At 39.0% G+C, this 17,109-nt stretch overlaps 1 protein-coding gene across 2 annotated transcripts in view; it reads right to left on the reverse strand.

Moving 5' to 3' along the window:
- Nucleotides 1-1,952: 1,952 nt before the first annotated feature.
- The window catches only part of Cul5 (cullin 5), a 43,572-nt gene continuing 28,415 nt past the window's right edge, over nucleotides 1,953-17,109 (reverse strand). For both annotated transcript variants that reach the window (XM_090319576.1, XM_090319578.1), the window contains 9 exons: nucleotides 15,916-15,980; nucleotides 15,129-15,261; nucleotides 12,983-13,114; nucleotides 11,980-12,103; nucleotides 10,594-10,769; nucleotides 9,627-9,788; nucleotides 8,360-8,478; nucleotides 6,449-6,572; nucleotides 1,953-5,636 (listed from right to left, as the gene is read on the reverse strand). In XM_090319576.1, coding sequence (XP_090175702.1) covers nucleotides 5,442-5,636; nucleotides 6,449-6,572; nucleotides 8,360-8,478; nucleotides 9,627-9,788; nucleotides 10,594-10,769; nucleotides 11,980-12,103; nucleotides 12,983-13,114; nucleotides 15,129-15,261; nucleotides 15,916-15,980 — 1,230 coding nt within the window. In that variant the 3' untranslated portion in view covers nucleotides 1,953-5,441. The remainder of the gene's footprint in view (nucleotides 5,637-6,448; nucleotides 6,573-8,359; nucleotides 8,479-9,626; nucleotides 9,789-10,593; nucleotides 10,770-11,979; nucleotides 12,104-12,982; nucleotides 13,115-15,128; nucleotides 15,262-15,915; nucleotides 15,981-17,109) is intronic.

The following is a 17,109-nucleotide window of genomic DNA, read 5'->3' on the forward strand; positions in this document are numbered from 1 at the left end:
ATCTGGTGAATATAATGTAACCCTTCTATTAATTACAATAAAAATATATGGGAAAAATAAAAGGTATATATATAAAAAACGGAAACAGAAATTGCCAGTGTTTCATTTGCTTGCGGATACAGGCTCTTGCTACCTAGGCCGTCCTTCAAATGGAAATCTGCTTTAGCCTCCCCAGAGGTAGCAGAACAGCGTACTTCACCATTCCTGGCAAAAGATGCTCAGTCTTGACAGGCTGCCAAAGCTCCTGACTGGCACCAATTCTGATAGTTCACCAAGGATAATGAATAGGTTTGGGGTTAAAAAATAATTAGTTATAGCAGCTACTTTTATAGTGAATATACACTAGTTATATCACGGGTTAATTCACTGTCATAAACCCAGCTGCATTAAGGAATGTCACTTCATGGTTTTCCTTTTAAGAGACCTGCTTAGTAAGACAGAGCTCATTCTGATTGGACATCTCTGCCGCCACAGGCATGACCAAGAAGTCCTGTCACTTGTTGGTCAAGACGGCTTCTTGACTTCAGGGGTATTGAGGAACATGTGAAGAACAATGAATTTACTTACAGAGATACATCAGGCAAGCTGCTCTTCGTAGCTAAACTCCAAATAAACTTAAAAAATAAGCGTGTAGTGCAGGCATGTAATCCCAGCCCTTAGGAGACTGAGGCAGAAAGACCCTATATTCTTAAAACAGGACACTGTCTCAAAAACAAAGAATTTCAAGTGAATGTACCACACCAATCTTATCTTTGAGCAAGTTTAAACATCTAAATAAAAATTAAATCTTGTTGAAGGTTGGTGGCTCACGCCCATAATCCTAACTACTCAAGAGGCTGAGATCTGAGATTCTCAGTTCAAAGCCAGCCTGGACACTAAAGTCTGTGAGACTCTTATCTTCAGTTAAACTGAAAGGGTTGAATGGTAGCCATGAGCTGAAGAGCTCAGAGACAGTGCCCAGACCCAGAGTTCAAGCCCCATGACCCATAAAAAGTAAATAAAATAAAACTTTAAAATGATTCTTACATTTTATCCTTTTTTTTTTTTGGCCAATCCTGGGGCTCGAACTCAGAGCCTGGGCACCGTCCCCGAGCTTCTTTTGCTCAAAGCTTGCATTCTACCACTTGAGCCACAGCACACTTCTGGCTTTTTCTGTTTATATGGTACTGAGGAATTGAACCCAGGGCTTCATGCATGCTAGGCAAGCTCTCTCCCACTAAGGCACATTCCCCCACCCCTTTACATACATTTCTAAAGAACTGCATTGGAAATCATCACAGCTGCACAGAATTTGGAGTTAAAGCAAAGAGCTAAGTTGAAGGGGTTCAGTGTGAGGTCACCGGTCTAGACACATGCGAGAATGCCCTGAAGTAATAGAATGAGGGTTATGCAGTGGCAGAGAACTAGATTGTCCTGTGATGTGTCACACCCCTCCAACTATGCCCCACTCACCCCTGAGACAGGGAGGTGGTGGGGCTACAATCTTGAAGTTCATCTTGCACTCTGAGCGTGACTAAATTCAAAGCTATCTAGGCAATAGCTCCACCTTGTGGCAAACATCAAGCATTGGCATGTACACTATCAACCTTTTTTGTAACAGAAGTACTTTCTGTAAGAGTGGTTTCCTAGGGGTGGGTTAGTGCTCCACCACTACAGCCACAGCACCACTGTGGCCTTTTTTTAGTGGCTATTTGGAAGACTTTGCTGCCTAGTCTGACTTCAAACTGTGGTCCTCAGATTTCAATTTGGGATTAAAAGTGAGAGTCATCTTTGCCCCGCGTAGGTTCAGAAATGTTAATCTCCTCAGACACAAACAGCCCTGTATTCATTTTAAACCAGAATTCAAAATATAAAAGAAAACAGGTAGATTATTTTCCTTTTTGTGGTTCCTAAGATCGGATGAGATTTCACTATTTCACAAGAACATCGATATATTCTGGATAGGTGGAAGCTTTTATATTACATTTTTTTATTTTGCAAGAAAATAAATTATACAACTTAAAAAATAAAATCCAAAAAATTAAGCAGTTCATCAAAATATTTCAGCCTACTGCATACAGAAACTGCTACCATGGAAACCGTACAGCATTCTCATCTCGGTATGTAGTGGCGCACATTCAAGACAGATCATGAGGACAGAACCCGCCTCAGGAACTCAAGTTTGTTCTACACTCCAGACGACAGTGTGGATACAGGAAAGCTCTCACATAATGTGTTACTTCACAACCATGACCTTGGAGGAATTTGTACAACAGCATCCAGTCATTTACATGAAAACAGAAAAACCAGCTTGAGTCTATGATAGCAAAATCTTTCTGTAAAACAAGCAAACCATTCACCCAAATTGAATTCTAAAATTTGCCATTTGAGCAGAGCTAGTGATATCTTACTGAAAACAATGCTACTAGGTCATAGTTTGTATTAAAGTTAATAAAAAGTGGAAATAACTTCCTTTTTTGGAAACATTAGCATTTATGCACAAAATAGACTTTAAATGAATGGTTTGGGAAACCACTTCAATAAATGTAAAAGTCGGAAGACTTTACTCCAAGATCATCATTAAATTATTGGTACAATAACCTTTAATATTCATGTTAGCATCAAAATTGTCATTATCATTTTTCTAGTTTGTTTCATGTCTACTTACTCCCACAATGAGGTTTCAAAGCTAGTGTTTTCGGATAGTTCCATCTCTTCTTTTGTTTTTGGAGACAGTCTAGCTATATCACCCAGGCTGGCCTTAAACTCCTTATCCTCCTGCCCTAGCTCCTTGAGTACTGGCACCACACCTAGCATAGTTGACTCCAACTTAAATAACCAGATGAATGTTCAAAACTTAAATTCACCTGAAGAATATTCATATATATATATATATATACACATATATATATACATATATATATATATATATAGTGTTGGAGCAGGAAGAGTCACATTTTCTTTTCTCTCAAGTACATCGTTTCAGGCAGGGAGCAAAACCTAGTGGAATGCTCGCCTCACATGCACAAAGCCCTGGGTTCGAATCCTTGGTACAACACACACATAGAAAAAGTGGCACTGTGGCTCAAGTGGCAGAACACTAGCCTTGAGCAAAAAGTGTCCAAGGACAGTGCCTAGGCCCTGAGTTCAAGCCCCAGAACTGACAAAAAAAAAAAAAATCAATTACATCGGTTCACCTCTATTCTCACAGCACTTCAATGTGGAGAGAGGGGACCTGATGAATACTGTGATATAGTACCTTTAGCATAGTCCACAGCAGTGTTTGGTATTCTTTTTATGTTTTAAATTAGCAATTATATTGTCAAGACAAAGGAAATTCAACAATGGTTTTGACAAACATCAAAAAGTAGTTGAACTTTTTGCATACATACCCCTCTGAAGAAAAAAAAAAAAAAAGATGAAAAATGTACGTTGACAGTCTTTGCTGCTGTTCGTTTCCCAAAATACAATCAGGACATAATTAGCTATTAAAAATTTATAAAAATGCAATAGAAAACTTTGCTATGGATTTAGTGTTACTCATTTTGCATTAAACTTTCCTTCACAAGTCAAAACATCCTGGCTCTCATTCTTCAGTTAAATGACCAAAATGATTATGTTTCCTCCTCTCCTGGCATTCCTACAATAGGACAATTATGTCAATACCAGACAATGCCTCATACATAAGGTCCACGGATCATTACAAAATTACTTCTTCTAAACTGCAAATTTATCCATTGTCAGCAGTTATCTAATCAGAGAAATGAGTACTACATTGATCCTTCACAATATGTTTTGTCTAATAACTCCTACCTTAGAGCTGAAGTTCAGGATTTTAAATTATAAACAAAATTCCCATTTCCTATGAATTTCAGAGCAGATAATTGATTAAAACCACAAGATTTTGCTGTTTTAAGCTTATTTCACCTTCCTTTCAGCAGGGAGATCACAAAACTGCTGGAATTGGAACAGATTCCATGAAATGCTCTCAAAACACTCTGCTAGAAAATAATACTGTATGCTTGTCAGTGCTCTGCTTTTTTTTTCTAGCTCCAAAACCATACTTCAAAATACAATTGAACTTCCAAAAAGATAATCAGCAAACTGCAAGAAAATTTGAAACGTGCACCACAGTGAATAAAATCCATGTTGAGCCATTTTCCCCACAAGGAATCAACAGTTCACTTTTCAGTGGTTCAAGTCCTCCAGTCCTTTGACATTTCCGCTGATCTGAGTACGAGGCCAGCAACCACCAACAGGCTGCTGCTTTGGACTGAGTGAAAGGAACAAGGGAAGTGTTGCCTTCTGGACATTTTTAAAAAAATGTTTATTTTTAAAATATATAAATATATATGTACATATTTGGCAAGTTTTCTGCTCCTATTAAGATTGCAACAATTTTGCTTATGCTTCAGGGGTATTATGTCGTGGTTTTTCCCCCTTCCTTCTAGATGACTGTCAGCCATTACTTTTAAAAAGAGAACTCCCCCCACCCGCCCCCAGAAACCTGAGGCTATAAATCCCTAATCATGAGACTGAAATACCAAAACAGTTGTACCTCAAGAGATCAGTTCCACAACTGCACTGTACTAGAGCAGGAAATTTCTGCATTTTCAGAAATTAAGATATGGAGTAATAAATATTAGGACTATAAATATTAAGTGTTAGTAAACACACTTAATGTTGGTTTTGCTATTCGGACTCTGTGATCATTATGACCTACTTACATATATTTTTAACAACTGAAGCAATGATTTACAAGCTTCAACTTTTCACAACAAGCCCTCTAACCATGTGAGATGAAACCAGAACAAAATTCACTCAATGAATTAACTAAGCCGTCTCCTGCTTAAGAAAACCAACATTTATAAGGTGGAGATGTCTGAGGTCACCAATGAAATGCAGTTGTTCAACTGAAAGCAGTATTTGAACAAATAATCTGATCCTACTAAATATTATCCATCTTCTCACCTCCATCTGCCCTTTCCCAGTGTGGTGCCGACCAGCTCATTCTGCCATCCAAAGCCAAGAGTTTTAATTGCATTTTTTTAAAAACAAAAAGTAACAGTACTTTTCAGTGCATAAATCTGAATATCCTTCCTTGTGCAAGTACATGTTTTTAAGAGAAAAGAGGGGAAAAAAAAGCAACTAGAACCCTGTCCTCACCCTTCTCAACTTCTCCTGGTGGGTAAATACAAATTCACTTTTAGAAGTTCACAGTGGCTCTTCATGAGTGCAAGTTTCTCCACAAAACGGCATGCTGTCAGAGTGTGCCACATGAAGAAATGCCACCACACTACCTAATGGGGTTGGCAAAATATAGTTGTTCTGTAAGGTAAGGCAGAGATTTTAATAGTTATGTTATCCAAGTCCAAATAAACCTTTCACCAGCTCAAACTGAGACAACTTTTGCCCAAGTATTTCAAAATCTGGGTTCTTAAAATCGTCCATGATATTCACAACTATGCCATGTATATGAAAGTATTGATGTCCGATTCATCTCTTCTGATGTACTTGTGCTCTATTAGCCATTCTATTTGTTCTTTTATCATTTTCTTTTGTGGCAAGAACATGTTTTTCAAAATCTCCACTAATTCAGTTTGCAGCTGAGCATTACTAATTTTCTTTCTCATTTTCATTATTTGTATGATGGCTTCCTAAAAGAAAAATGAGATAGAGTATTAGTATATTAAATTAATTTAAGGTGAGCAACACAAAAAATGACTATCTTCTATCCAACATCTACCAAAGCAAACAGAAATCACTACAGGTTAATACTGAGACATTTACTAAACAAATAAATATTGTTTTCACACTCTATAAATTTAAAAATTTGCTTATTGTAGAGAATTTGCAGAGAGAAAGAGAGACAGACACTGAAAAAAAATATGGATTTAAATAAGTTTCCTTAAGTGCACATTAAAACAGAATTCAAGCTCTAGAAATGAAGTGTTTCAATCTTTTTGTTTGTTTGTTTTTTTGGTTGTGTTTTTTTTGTTGTTGTTTTTTTTGCCAGTCCTGGGCTTCAGCTCAGGGCCTAAGCACTGTCCTTGGACTTTCTCAAGGCTAGAGCTCTACCACTTGAGCCTCAGCACCACTTCCAGCTTTTTTGTATGTATATGGTACCAAGGAATCGAACCCGGGTCTTTGCGCATGCTAGGCAAGCACTTTAACCACTAGGCCAAACTCCCGGCCGTGTTTCAATCTTATAAGCTGTAAATATTGCTAAGATACATTTACACAGGTAGAGCCAAAAGGTATCATAACATAAAACTAAGGATTTTATCCAACCAACAGAGCAGAACCTACTGGAGGACACCAAACTGTACAGACTCTGTTAGCAGTAAAATAATTATTTGTTTTTAAATTTAAAATTCTAGTTAATAACCTAAATACATTAAAATTCAAACAAGATTTAAAGAATGGAAAAGAAGCTTTTTGATATTTAGAGATCCTGAACATCACAAACCTGGGTCCTTAATATTCTTAGCTGAACTATTCCTTCATTCTCCTCTTCTCTCATCCTTTCTGTAGTTAGCTGCAAGCGTCCAATTAAGTTGATTTTACCCCTTTTCTGAACTTTTGCATTTTTTCTGTAAGAACATTTTTAAAATTTCATAATGAAGAGACTAATAAAACAAACAGAAACAGTGACTGAGAAAGACAGGAATATACTGAAGATTAATATTCAAAGCTTTTAAGGAAAAATAACAACCAACACACAGCTTTATTTAAAACCAATTCTAGGTGGAACACCAGTGCTCAAAGCATAAATCTGGGAGGCTGAGGCAGAAAGATTATGGACACAGAAGGGCAGAGCATATGAACCAACAGCTGGGCACAGTACATGTACCCCTCATCCGGGCTTCATAGGTGGCTGAGGTCTGGAGAATGGCAGTTCCACAGAAACAAAACCAAAAATCTATACTGGGTGTGGTGACATGACTACACTCTTTATTTCATTTATTTATTTTTGCCGGCTATAAGGCTTGAACTCAGGGCCTGACTGCTGTTCCTAAGCTCTTTTGCTCAAGGTTAGTGCTCTATCATTTGAGCCACAGCTCCACTTCTGGTTTTTGAATGGTTAATTGGAGCTAAGAGTCTCATGGGGATTTTTCTGCCGGGGCTGGCTTTGAACCACGATCTTCAATTCTTAGCCACCTGACTATAGATGACAGGCATGGAGCCCAACGGAACCCACTCTTACAATAAAAAGTAATAGGGAATTGGAGATATTAGGTTTAGATTCAATATTATCTAGTTGCATCTTTAGAAACAGGAGCTCTGATTAGATGAAGCTGCTTTAGAGTGGAAAGGGAGCCAACCCTGGGCAGGAAAATCCGTAACTGGTTTTGTTTTGGTTTTTTTTTTGGTCAGTCATGGGGCTGGAACTCTGGGCCTGGGTCCTGTCCCTGAGCTCTTCAGCTCAAGGCTACCATCCTATCCCTTGAGCCACATCCCCACTTCCCTTTTTCTAGTGGCTAATTGGAGATAAGAGTCTCATGGACTCTAGTGGGTAGGCTGGCTTTGAACCATGATCCTCAGATCTCAGCCTCCTGAGTAGCTAGGATTACAGGCCTGAGCCACCGAGCTCAGCTCAGTGGGACTCTTCCTATAATACCTACCAAAATGCTCCAGGATACCACCCACTCAAAAATAAGATGAGGGGCTGAGAGTTTGGCTTAGTGGTAGAGTGCTTGCCTAGTATGCACAAAGACCGGAGTTCAATTCCTCAGTACTACATACATAGAAAAAAGCCGGAAATGGTACTGTGGTTTAAGTGGCACTAGCCTTGAAAAAGCCCAATGACAATGCCCAGGCCCTGAGTTCAAGCCCCAGGACCGCTCCCCCCCCCAAAAAAAAAGAAGAGGAAAAAGAGGAAGAGGAAGAAGAAGAAGAAGACTTCTCCTCCTCCTTCTCCTCCTGGACTCTGCCCTCTTGCCCTATCTGCTTTAACAACAACAAGTTAAATAAAGCCATATGCTGGTAGTTCATGCTTGTAATCCTAGTTACTCAGAAGGTTGAGCTCTAAGGGCTAAAGTTTAGAGCCAGCTTATCAGAAAATCTAAGAAACTCTTATTTTTAATTAACCAGCAAAAAAGCCGGAACTGGAAGCTTGGCTCAAGTGGTAGTAGAGCTTCAGCTTTGAGCAAAAAAAAGCCAAATGAGAGTTCAAGGCCCTGAATTCCAGCTCCAGTACTGGCAGATGTAGCATTTGCAAAACACACACACACACACAGCAAAAAAACCACTATACTAAATGTAGAGTGATAGTAAATAATTATTGCTTTAAGTATCATGTAAGGAAAAGGACCATTTTGTTAAAAAATAAAATAAAATTCAAATAAAACACTTTTACTTTAAATCAAATTAACCTTACATTAAGCTGAACTCCTGGTTCACTGAGAAGAGGGTACCTTCTGTAAAATCTTTGGGTGAGTTGACTTGAGGTTCATACAATAACACTTGCCGTTTGAGCTTTGGAAAAGCTACTAAAGACTATGAAAAAGAAGAAAAAACAATTAGAATCTACAAGCAGTTTAGAATATTAAGATCAACGCTCCAACATGAAGAATGTTGGAGAGTGTAAACACAAATTTACAATGCAACCTTTTATGTATACTTCCAAAATTATAGGAGTACAGAAGCTGGACACAGTAGCTCATGCCTGTAATCCTAGCTACTCAGGAAGCTAAGATCTGAGGATTACGGTTCAAAGCCAGCCTACCCACTAGAGTCCATGAGACTCTTATCTCCAATTAACTAAAAAACCAAAACTGGTACTGTGGCTCAAGGGGTAAGGTGGTAGCCTTGAGCAGAAGAGCTCAGAGACAGCGCCCAAGCCCAGAGATCAAGCCCCATGACCAAACAAAAAAAAAAAAAAAAATTGAGGGGCCAGGAGGCTGGTCTAGAGGCAAGGTGCTTGCCTAGTATGCACAAAGCCCTAGGTTTGATTCTTCAGTACCACACACACAAAAAAACCTGGAAGTGGTGCTGTGGCTCAAGGTCGGTGCCCAGGCCATAAGTTTAAGCCCAAGACTGGCAAAAAAAAAAAGAAATTGAACACAAAGTCAGAATAGAAATAGTATACTACCTATCTTTGGTTAGACCCCTCACAAACAATATTGAAATGCCAGCTGAATCTTTTACCTCATCTTTGCCTTTTCTTTGCATATTTTTAATCTTTTCCCCATAAAAACCTCATTATGTATTTGGAGGTTTTTTGTCAGTCATGAGGCTTGAACTCTGGGCCTGGGTGCTGTCCCTGAGCTCTTTAGCTGAAGGCTACCACCCTACCCTTGTGCCACAGCCCCATTTCCCATTTTGTAGTGGTTAGTTGGAGATAAGAATCTCAGGTCCTTTTGTGCCAAGGCTGGTTTTGAACCTTGAGCAATCCTTAGATCTTAGTCTGCTGAATAGCTAGAATTACAGACCTGAGCCACCATGTCGAGCCCTCATTTCTTGGTTATGTCCCTCTAAGTGCCATAAATTCACAAATGTCAGGGGCTGGGTGTATAGCTCAGTGGTACAGTGTAAACAGTCCATAGAAAGCTCTGGGTTTGACTCCTAATGCCACCAAAGACAAATTACTGCAGGCCAATCACTTATTTCTATCTATATGTAATGACGAAAATTTTTAAACAAACCCATAAAGTCCTTCTAAGTTCAGCATCTGGGAGTTCAGTTGCAAGTTTTAGATTTTCAAAGCTGATTTTCTCTCTAGGTCTTTGGTTCCATGCAAACAACACAGCCAGCTGAAATGTGGTCACCTCCAGGTCATACTGACCCACTTCATTCTTAAATGTTATCTACGAGGAGAAACAGACCTGAGTAAGCACTACGTCTCTTTCAGAGGGTTACCACCAACCTAAGAAAGCGTTCCTTGTACTGTCTCATACAGGAATAGAAATTCTAGCAGGCCTCATTTTAGGAGACTCAGCAACCAGCAGTAAAATGTGCCCATATGATTGCATTCTCTCCAGTGTGCTACACTGAGAAATGGAAAAATAGGGGCCGGGAGTTTGGCCTAGTGGTAGAGTATTTGTCTAGAATGACAAAGACTAGGGTTCGATTCCTCAGTGCCACTTACATAGGAAAGCCGGAAGTGGTGCTGTGGCTCAAATGGTAGAGCTCTAGCCTTGAGAAAGCTCAAGGACATTGCTCAGGCCCTGAGCTCAAGCCCCAGGACTGGCAAAAAAAAAAAAAAATGTGCGCGCACGCACGCGTACACCCGCGCGCGCGCGCGCGCGCACACACACACACACACACACACACACACACACACACACACACACACACACACACACACACACACGGGGGGGGGGGGGGGAAGAGAAATGGAAAAATAGCCACAAATCATTCTGAAAGGTTCCCTTTCTGTACACAGGAGACACAAATGGGAATCATGCTGGATTCTAGAAAGGGCTATGGAGTACAGGGGGCATGACAGACCAAAGATTGCATCCTTGTTCATTTCATGGATAGACCTACTACACTCCAGATATCTTTCTACATGGAAGAAGAAGAAAAAAATCTATTCTGTTCTGGTACCCATTTTTAAAGACTTTCTACTGTTACCAAATTGACAGTTGAACCAACACACTATCTACTTACAATTCCATTTGACATGAGATGATGCCAGTGTAATTTCCTCCCACTATGATTTTTCTTGTAAAACTCTTCTACTTCAGGAATCAAATCTTCTAGTTCAGTAGGAAGTGAGACAAAGACTTTCTCAGAACTTCTTGACCAGGCACCAGCATTCAGGATTTTGATATTAACTGAGTCAGCTAAAAGAAAATCAGACATAGTATAAAATATAAATAATCCTGACAATGAATAAAATGTGAAGTAAATTAGTACAGATAAGTTTTGGTGAAAAACAATTAAGACTGAAGGTTTTGTAAAAAGCACCCTTGTTGGGCCGGGAATATGACCGAGTGACAGAGTGCTTGCCTAGCATGCACGAAGCCCTGGGTTCAATCCCTTGGTACCACATATGCAGAAAAAGCCAGAAGTGGTGCTGACGCTCAAGAGAAAGAGCCCTAGCCTTGAACAAAAAGTGTCCAAGGACAGCGCCCAGGCCTTGAGTTCAAGCCTCGGCACTGGCCAACAACAACAAAAAAGTACCCTTGTTTCATGAAAGAATTCCAAATCTACCCCTAAGTCTTGACAAGATATATCTAAGGAACGTGGGCTTCATAACATCCTTGGATCTATTACTGCTGACATCTATTCTACTTGTTGGTTTTCTTGTCCCAGTCCCAGGACTTGAACTCATGGCCTAGACGCTACTCCTGAGCTGCTTTTGATTTTTTAAACAGTTTAGTAGAGATAAGACTTTCCTTCCTGGGCTGGCTTCTAAATGAAATCCTCAGATCTTAGCCTCCTTACAGGCGTGAGCCACCAGCACCTGGCCACACAAATGGAAAACAAAGATATTCTTTCAAAAAAAATTAAAATTAAAGACTAAGTCCCAGAGAATGTAATTTAGAGATTTCCTCCTTGAACAATTGTTTGTTAAACTTGTCATTTAAAATATGATGTAAACATAAGCCATATAATTAATCATTGTTGTTATTAAGGTACTATGTTATCTCTCATCACTTCTACTGTCCCTTGGTTATCTCATATTGTTACACTATCTCACTTTGTTATCTGATATATCGGATATAATTGTATTTGGTTATTTGAAATTGGATAGGGAACAGGGGAAAACAAGATGAGGGGTGAGAGAGGGGGGAAGGGAAATGGGGACCATGACATGTGAAAGGGTATCAATGTGTGGGAATTAAGGCACCATTTATCTGGCAAATATCATGTAACCCTTCTATTAATGACAATAAAAAATATATTAAAAAAAAAGTTTAAAATACAGGAAGTGAGGCTGTGGCTCAAAGCTGAAGAGCTCAACAGCACACAGGCCCAGAGTTCAAACCCCATGACCAAAAAAAAAAAAAAGTTGAAAATACATACTTTATGTAATTATAAAAGCAATACCTGGTAAAGCCAATTTATTATTTTTGTGCATTTCCTTAAAAGCCTGGTTCAGATCTTCAGATACTTTTATGTCCTGAAACATTCTAGCAAGCTTGTTTACATAATCTGCTGGCATACCAACTTCCTACAAAAACCAAAAGGCAGAAACAATAAGAATATTATCTATTACACTATTAGGAAAAGATGTCAAAATGCATTAACAGAAAACTGTCTTAGATACTTAATACAAATTTCTTCTCCCCCTATTTCTGAGAACATTTATTACAGTCGAACACCTATTAAATTTGATTCTTAGAAACTAAGTAGGTTGGTACAAGCAGTTCTTGCTTTGCAACACTATATCATGTGTGGACTTCGGGTACCATAAGATAGTTAATACAGGTTACTAACAACTCCCCTAAACTTCAGATGCCACTAGATTGGTAAATATGCCTGCATAAAGAACAAACTTCACTCTTAGCATCTCAATCCACAAATCTTAAGCAGTTTGTATCAAAAACACAATAAAAATGAATAATTTGTCCTCAAACCTATAAAGTCAGTTTAAACCAAAGAGGGTACAAATAGGAAGAACAAATCAGAAACAAAGGTGCAGAACTATAATATATTAAGAAAAGGAATTTTATTGGGTATCACTTCACTTTATATATTTGCAGTTATGGCCATAAAATGATCTCTACCTCTTTGACATTAACAGTAACTTATGCAGACATACAAACCATGTGCTATATAAAAAAAATTGAACATTGGCAGGGTGCAGTGCCTCACACCTGTAATCCTAACTACTCAGGAGGCTGAGATCTGAGGATCACGATTCAAAGCCAGCCCAGGCACTAAAGTTATGAGAATCATCTCCAGTTAAGCACAAGAAAACCAGAAGTGGTGCTGTGGCTCAAGGGGTAGAGTGTCCCTGAGCTGAAGCTCAGGGACAGCGTCCAGGCCTAGAGTTCAAGTTCCATGGACCAAAACAAAAAAAAAATTAATGTTAAAAAAGTTTACTTACTCGTAGCCACTCTACCATATTTTCTTCAATTTCACTATCAGCAGAGATGTCTAATATAAGACGGCGTGTCAAATGAGCTTTGTGATACCTCATAAAAACATCTTTGTTTTGCACATATTTAAGTACCAAAAGCTGCAAAGAAAACAAAGTTACTTCCAATTCTTTTTTTTTTTTTTTTTTGCCAGTCCTGGGCTTGAGCTCAGGGCTGAGCACTGTCCTTGGACTTTCTCAAGGCTAGAGCTCTACCACTTGAGCCTCAGCACCACTTCCGGCTTTTTTCTATGTATGTGGTACCAAGGAATCGAACCCGGGTCTTCATGCATGCTAGGCAAGCACTTTAACCACTAGGCCAAACTCCCAGCCCAGTTACTTCCAATTCTTACTATGTGCCATCTCCCTCATTTAGACATTTCTATATCCCATATTTATCATAATGCAGAAATTTTTCATAAAAGGCCAAGTAAATTGCCATCTTGGAAATATAACCAGTCCTGGTACACAACTTCAAAGTTAGCTAAATTGAGATTGTAATCAAATAACTACAACATCAGTTTTCCTATTTTAAATAAATGTAACAATGGTTTACATAAAAATCAAAACTTTTTTCCCTAATTTTCTTTTCTACATATTACCGACCCAATTTTATCATACTAAATCACTCCCTTGGGGCTTTCTGCCTATATTTGTTCTATCTCGTTTCTTGTAATTATTCTTCTCACTCTTTGTATTCACAGGCTTAGCTAATTTATAGGAGGAGACGAAAAAGAAAGGAAGAAAGGAAGAAAGGGAGGGAGGGAGGGAGGGAGGGAGGGAGGGAGGATAGGAAAGGAACTAAGGGCTATCTACTCTCCCCAATTGCAATTTTGGGTCTCTTAAAAAAGGAGGGCTTTGGGCCAGGAGTTTGGCCGAGTGGTAGAGTGCTTGCCTAGCATGCACGAAGACCCGGGTTCAATTCCTCGGTACCACATACATAGAGAAAAAAGCCGGAAGTGGTGCTGAGGCTCAAGTGGTAGCACTCTAGCCTTGAGAAAATCCAAGGACAGTGCTCAGACCCTGAGTGCAAGCCCAGGACTGACAAAAAAAAAAAAAAAAAAAAAAAAGAAGGGCTTTCTATTTTCTCAACAATCACTACAAATGTAGGGACTCTGCTTCCCTTCCCTTTTTCAATCCTTAAACAGGAGTTAAAACTTAATAACCTAAAAAGAATTAAGAGATGGGTGCAGAAAGTGGAGGGAGGCTAATTTCTAGTTTAAGACCAGTATGACCAACATACTGAGTTCAAGATTAGCCTGAGCTACAAAACAAGACTCAAAAAACTAATGGATCCTATGGCAAACATAAGGCCTATCACCATCACCAAAAACAGGGGGGAGAGAACAACTAGATTATTTTCCTTTCACGTAACCATAGAGTAGAAAAATAAATGTCCTACAAATACATTGCACTGTTAAACTTTATTGTAACTGTTGCCTACAGGGAGCCAGGAGTTTGGCTTAGTGATAGAGTGCTTGCCTAGCAGGCACAAAGACCTGGGTTCGATTCCTTGGTATACATACAAGAAAAAGCTAGAAGTGGTGCTGTGGCTCAGTGGTAGGGCTCTAGCCTTGAGAAAGGCGAGGGATAGTGCTCAGGCCCTGAGTTCATGCCCGGGACTGGCACAAAAAGAAAAAAGTTGCTTGCAGATTAAAAAAAATTAATATTACAGAATGTCTTAATAGCAAAATGCTCAAAATAAGATAATTAGGAAATCTGAAATACAAGCTGGGCACCAGAGACTCCTATCTGCAGTCCTAGCTCCTCAAGAGGATCTGAGGATCATGGTTCAAATTAAGCCTAGACAGAAAAGTCTGTGCAACTCTTATCTCCAATACATTACTCAGAAAAATATCCAGAAGTGACACTGTGGTTCAAGTGGTAGACCATTAGCCTTGAGCAAAAATAAGCTCAGGGACAGCAACCAGGAGGAGTTCAAGCCCCAGGACTGGTACCAAAAAACAAACAAACAAAAACAAAACTGAAATATAGTAAAATCCTGCCTTTGTTGTAGAGAATTTAACTCCTGTGCTCTCCTCTTCTTACCACTACAAACAATACATCTTTCTCTGGTTTAATAAAAAAATTTGAATATAAAAAAAAGCTTATATACCACTTCTTTAAGCTTTGCTTCAATTTCTTCAGAGGTTAGTTTTTTGCTTAATGGTGTTTTCCTCAGCAACATGTCACAGTAATTGGCAAGTAACTCAGGGCACTTTGATTCAGGTTGAGTTTTCAATCCCACTCTAAAAAGCAAAAGTTGATGAAAATTGATATTAGCAAATATTGCTTTTCTTTACCCACTTTTTTTTTTTTTACAATCTCATTGCTTTTGTTGAATAATCTTAAAAAGAGATCTTACAGTAAAATGTTTAGCTCTTAGGGCTAAAATTTATGTGAGCAGAAAGTCTACTGTGTAACTTATTTTTTATTTGCCAGTCCAAGGGCTTGACCTCAGGGCCTGGGCATTATCCCTGAGCTTCTGTGCTAAAGGCTAGCACTCTACAAACTTGAGCCACAGCTCCACTTCCATTAGCTTTTTGGTGATTAATTGAAGATAACAGTCTCATGGACTTTCCTGCTCCAAATGACTTTAAATCAAGATCCTCAAATGTCAGCCATCTAAGTAGCTAGAACTCAGGTCCTGAGTTCAAGTCCAAATTTTAAAAAAATCTAGCTAGGAATGGTGATATACACACACATCATCTTAGTACGTAGGAGGAAGAAGCAAGAGGATCAAAAGTTTGGGATCAGTCTGCAATATATAGCAAGAACCTGTCTCACAAAATAAAACAAAAGCAAAGAATCACACCTTATAGGGAAACAGGGTACCTTGCAGATCCAATAACAAGTACTACAGTCCCCCAGTTATTTTTAAAATATGGTTTTAAGAAACTTACCCTTTCTGCTTCAATGGCAGTTCAAGTTTAAATATGGTAGCATCATTAACAACTGCTTTATATGCCTATAAAAAAAATAATTTGAAATTGGATATTTAAAATATACTGACAAGTTAAGACTTTCAAAACAACATAAAAATATAAATCAAGTGTTTGTGGTTGTTGTTTTTGCTTTCATGTGGTACTAGGGATTAACATGAATGCCCAATATATATTAAGCATGTGTTTATTACTGAGCCTCCTCTGCACTCTTAAGAGTTACCAGGGTCACAGAGGATTTTGGACTCACTTGGCTTGCTCTGCTGACTCTACCACTTGAACCATGCCTCCAGCCCTGCATTGTGATGGTTAATTTTGAGCTGGGAATCTCTTGACTTTCTGCTTCAGCAGGCTTACAAACTGTGATCTCAGTCTTCTGAGCAGCTAGGATTACAGTTTCCAGTTTTTATTTGAGCTACTGGCACCCACAGTCCAGTGTGTATTTTCAATGATACACCTGGCCTAACCGAATATTTTTCAAGTACTCCAACACTGTACAGTGCGTATCCTTTGCCATGTAAACCATCACTATTCTCAGGTGAGGTCCTCATGCTGCCTGATCAAACCCACTTTTTTTTTTCCCCACAAACCCACTTTTATCTTGTGCAGTTTCTTACTTTCCTAAACAACTTTATCTTTAGACCTCCAATACTTCTGGTTCCTATGTACACTTTCAACAAGAGCTATGGCTTTCTGTTTTAATGAGGGAAGCAATCATTTATTCTTCTATACTCCTACATCAATTTTTCCCCCTCCACTATTATTGCAGCCTCACAACCAAAGGTATACTGTTATTTTTCACATCTTAAAAAAAAAAGTCTCTTAGCCAGATGCCAGTGGCTCACGCCTGTAATCAATACTAGCAACTCAATAGGCTGAGATCTGAGGACCATGATTCAAAGCCAGACCAGGCACTAAAGTCAGTGAGACACTTATCTCCAATAAACCACCAGAAAACTAGAAGTGGCGCTGTGGTTCAAGTGGTAGAGTGCTAGGTCTTGAGCTGAAGAGCTCAAGGACAGTGTTCAGGCCCAGAGCAAACACCCCCCAAACAAAGTCTCTTGTCTATCATGAACTAATGACCCTTTCCTCTCTTCCTTTTTAGCTAAACTCAGAGAAATATGCAAATACCACCTCTAATTTGTTTTCCTTCAC

This window comes from Megascapheus bottae, chromosome 27, assembly GCF_031878675.1.
Source record: "Megascapheus bottae isolate mThoBot1 chromosome 27, mThoBot2.hap1, whole genome shotgun sequence".
Lineage (NCBI taxonomy): Eukaryota > Metazoa > Chordata > Mammalia > Rodentia > Geomyidae > Megascapheus > Megascapheus bottae.